Below are 2,862 nucleotides of genomic sequence, written 5' to 3'. Positions count from 1 at the left end.
GTCAGGGCTAGGGCATCAGAAGGGGAAAGGGGGAGGGAATTTTCCAGGACTTTCGCAGCACCAGATGAGTTTTAATTACTCCTCATTATATCTAGCATTAGACAAGCCCTTCAATGAATCTCCTAAAAATAATGCTCTAGCTGTAGTAAGTTTCTCTAGTAAGTCTTTGAGAAGGGAATGGGAGGACAATTTTCAGAGGAAAATATTTGTTCCCTCTCCTTGTCAGTGATCAAAATTACAGATTAACAGGAGAATCTGCGAGCTCAGGGAGTGACCCAGCATAGCACTTGCCCAAGGACGAGAGTGAGAAAAAAAGAAGGAAAAAACCTTAAGAAAACAGATTACTCATCTCAGTGCACAGTCCTGCCAGAGGTAAATCAGAGCTGCTTTATCTCCATGTAAACAGGAAAGATAAACCTCAGGTGGCAGTTTCAGCCTTTGGCAAAGCAGGTAGAAAATCTCCATGCCCCTGCTCCGGCAAGACCTCCCAACCCATCTAACGCCCACCCAGCCTGGTGTGAAGCCGGAGCCAAAGCTTAGTCAGGAGCTGGGATGTATTTTCTCTTCCCAAGAAGCTCTTTTACAGTTGTCCCTTGTCCCTCCCCGAGCAGCTCCCACCTGCCCGGGACCCGGTGCACCTATTTGCCCGGGATGTCAGGCAGCTGCCTGCGCTTACCTTCCTGGCAGCAGGCAGGCTCCAGCTCCAGGAGCAGCCCCAGCAGGAGGAGGAGGCAGCGGGCAGGCATGCTGGCAACAGGGCTGGGGGTTCCTGGGGTACGGATGAGCAGCCTGGAGCTGCACTTGGACGGGCCACCCTCCCGCAGGAATGAGCGCTTGGTCAATTATCAAACGCACTAACGAGGGAGGCCAAAGCTCTTACCTGGTTATTCAAATCCTGCCACAGGAAGGGGCGGAAGGAGGTGTCTCTGGATTTCTCCCGCGGAAGCTGGCGGGGAATTTAGGGCACGGTGACTTGAACCTGACAGTCTTCTTAGGTAGGGCGTGGAAGGGGACTCAGACACAAAATATTTGCATCGGTCCAGGAGGAAGAAATGACACCCAGACGGGGAAGGCTTTCTCAGGAAAGCTGTGGTGCTTGGGGAGCACAGCTGAACAGGAGCTGTGTCCCCCCCTCCCCACAGTGGGAGGGCAGAGGGAGTCCAGCAATTCCCCAGCTCTGATATCCTTCACCACCACGTGGGACCCCCACCCACTGCCTTGCCCTTTGCTTTACAGCAAGTGTCTCTAACAATCCAGCGAAACACTTTTGTGACTTGACTTTAATCAATCAGTGTATTAACTCAACAACCAGTTTATAAACTCAATGAACTTCAGTTTAACAAACCAGACCTGGTGTCAGGTATTGCATCCCACCTCTCACACCTTGTTTAATGGTGAGAGTATTAAACAGAGCAAACACAACCTTCATTTTATTGAGTCTTATAGGGTGTTCTGAAAATTTCTGTGACACCAGAAGAGGTAGAAAGACCCAAAGGCCTGGAGGCAGCAAGGCTTGCCCTTCACATGAGCTGTGCAGATGCTGCAGGACAGGGAAGGTTGCAGGTCCTGAGTTAAGCAGTTGCCCAGCCCATGCTAGGTTTGGATAGCTGACAAACCCACCCACAGGAAGAATAAAAGCTATTTAGCTTCACAGCTTCTGTTACTCCTGAAGGAAATCATAAAACTGAGCCAGGGATTTCACCATTGTTCTTCTTGTGGTGTCTCATAGTGTCAGCCCAGCCACTGAGTACCCCCCTCAGCAGCAACGGAGCTCCTGGTCTGTGGGTCTGGTGATCCCCCTCCAGAGACCCTGACTGGGTTCTGGGTCCCTCCATGGGCCCTCCCATGGGATCCATGCTCAGAAATATGCAATACCCTCGGGAATATATACCCACTGGTGCAGGATTGCCTTCCTTCATCCCTCCTCTTTCCCCTGTATTTAGAATAAAGTAATTTATCCTGGAAAAAAAAAAAGAGCTGACAGGACCTGGTGATCCCCCTCCAGAGACCCTGACTGGGTTCTGGGTCCCTCCATGGGCCCTCCCATGGGATCCATGCTCAGAAATATGCAATACCCTCGGGAATATATACCCACTGGTGCAGGATTGCCTTCCTTCATCCCTCCTCTTTCCCCTGTATTTAGAATAAAGTAATTTATCCTGGAAAAAAAAAAAGAGCTGACAGGACCTGCACAAGATTGAAGTTCCCAACTCATCCCAAATTCCTTTCCATGGCTAAGACCCCACCTGTAACAAGGGATAATCCCATTCCCAACCCTGCTAATTTTTGCTTATGAAATCCTTGAGGCAAGGACTTCCCTGCTGCACCCATTAAGGAAGCATCATGACACAGGCTGGCCCATAATAAGGCCCTGTAAAAGCAATCTAATCACATTACACAGGAAAGGAATGACTTATGAAGAAGTGAAAATGAGAGTGGACTCTGGTTCCCCATGACCTGCTTCCAACACTATCTGGGAAGCACACAGAGCTTGCCGTCCTTGCTGCCTGCCTGTTGCTTTTCTCTTAGCAAAAATCCAGCAAAAATACCCTACCTGTTCAGAGCAGAAGGCTTTATCAGAAGATCAGAAGTCCTAGAGAAGCCAGTCCTGCTGCTGCCCTTGGAAAATTCAAGGTCTGAGACATTCTGCTATTGCTATCCACCCACCAGTCATGCCTGGGGCTGTAACAGGTGACTCATGAGGTTCCTTCTCCTCCGTGTGCAGCCCAGGTTGTCATCACCCCAGGGCTCTGCCCAGCCTACTTCCAAAGGTTCTGGGCTGATTTTACAAAGATAGGGATGTCTCAAGGAGCCACCCATATGCTATGGTGTGTTGGGGTGACAGGACATGACAGACCAGAT

At 50.0% G+C, this 2,862-nt stretch overlaps 1 protein-coding gene across 1 annotated transcript in view; it reads right to left on the bottom strand.

Annotated features, from left to right (window-relative positions):
- The window catches only part of PDZK1IP1 (PDZK1 interacting protein 1), a 7,039-nt gene extending 6,293 nt beyond the window's left edge, over positions 1 to 746 (bottom strand). The window contains exon 1 of the mRNA XM_009069816.1: positions 677 to 746. Within this exon, the coding sequence (XP_009068064.1) occupies positions 677 to 746 (70 nt within the window). The remainder of the gene's footprint in view (positions 1 to 676) is intronic.
- Between the last annotated feature and the right edge of the window lie 2,116 nt (positions 747 to 2,862).

The sequence above is a fragment of the Acanthisitta chloris genome, unplaced genomic scaffold, assembly GCF_000695815.1.
Source record: "Acanthisitta chloris isolate BGI_N310 unplaced genomic scaffold, ASM69581v1 scaffold33392, whole genome shotgun sequence".
Taxonomy (NCBI): domain Eukaryota; kingdom Metazoa; phylum Chordata; class Aves; order Passeriformes; family Acanthisittidae; genus Acanthisitta; species Acanthisitta chloris.
The sequence above is the reverse complement of the archived record's forward strand: the minus strand, read 5'-3'. Positions and strand labels throughout refer to the sequence as shown.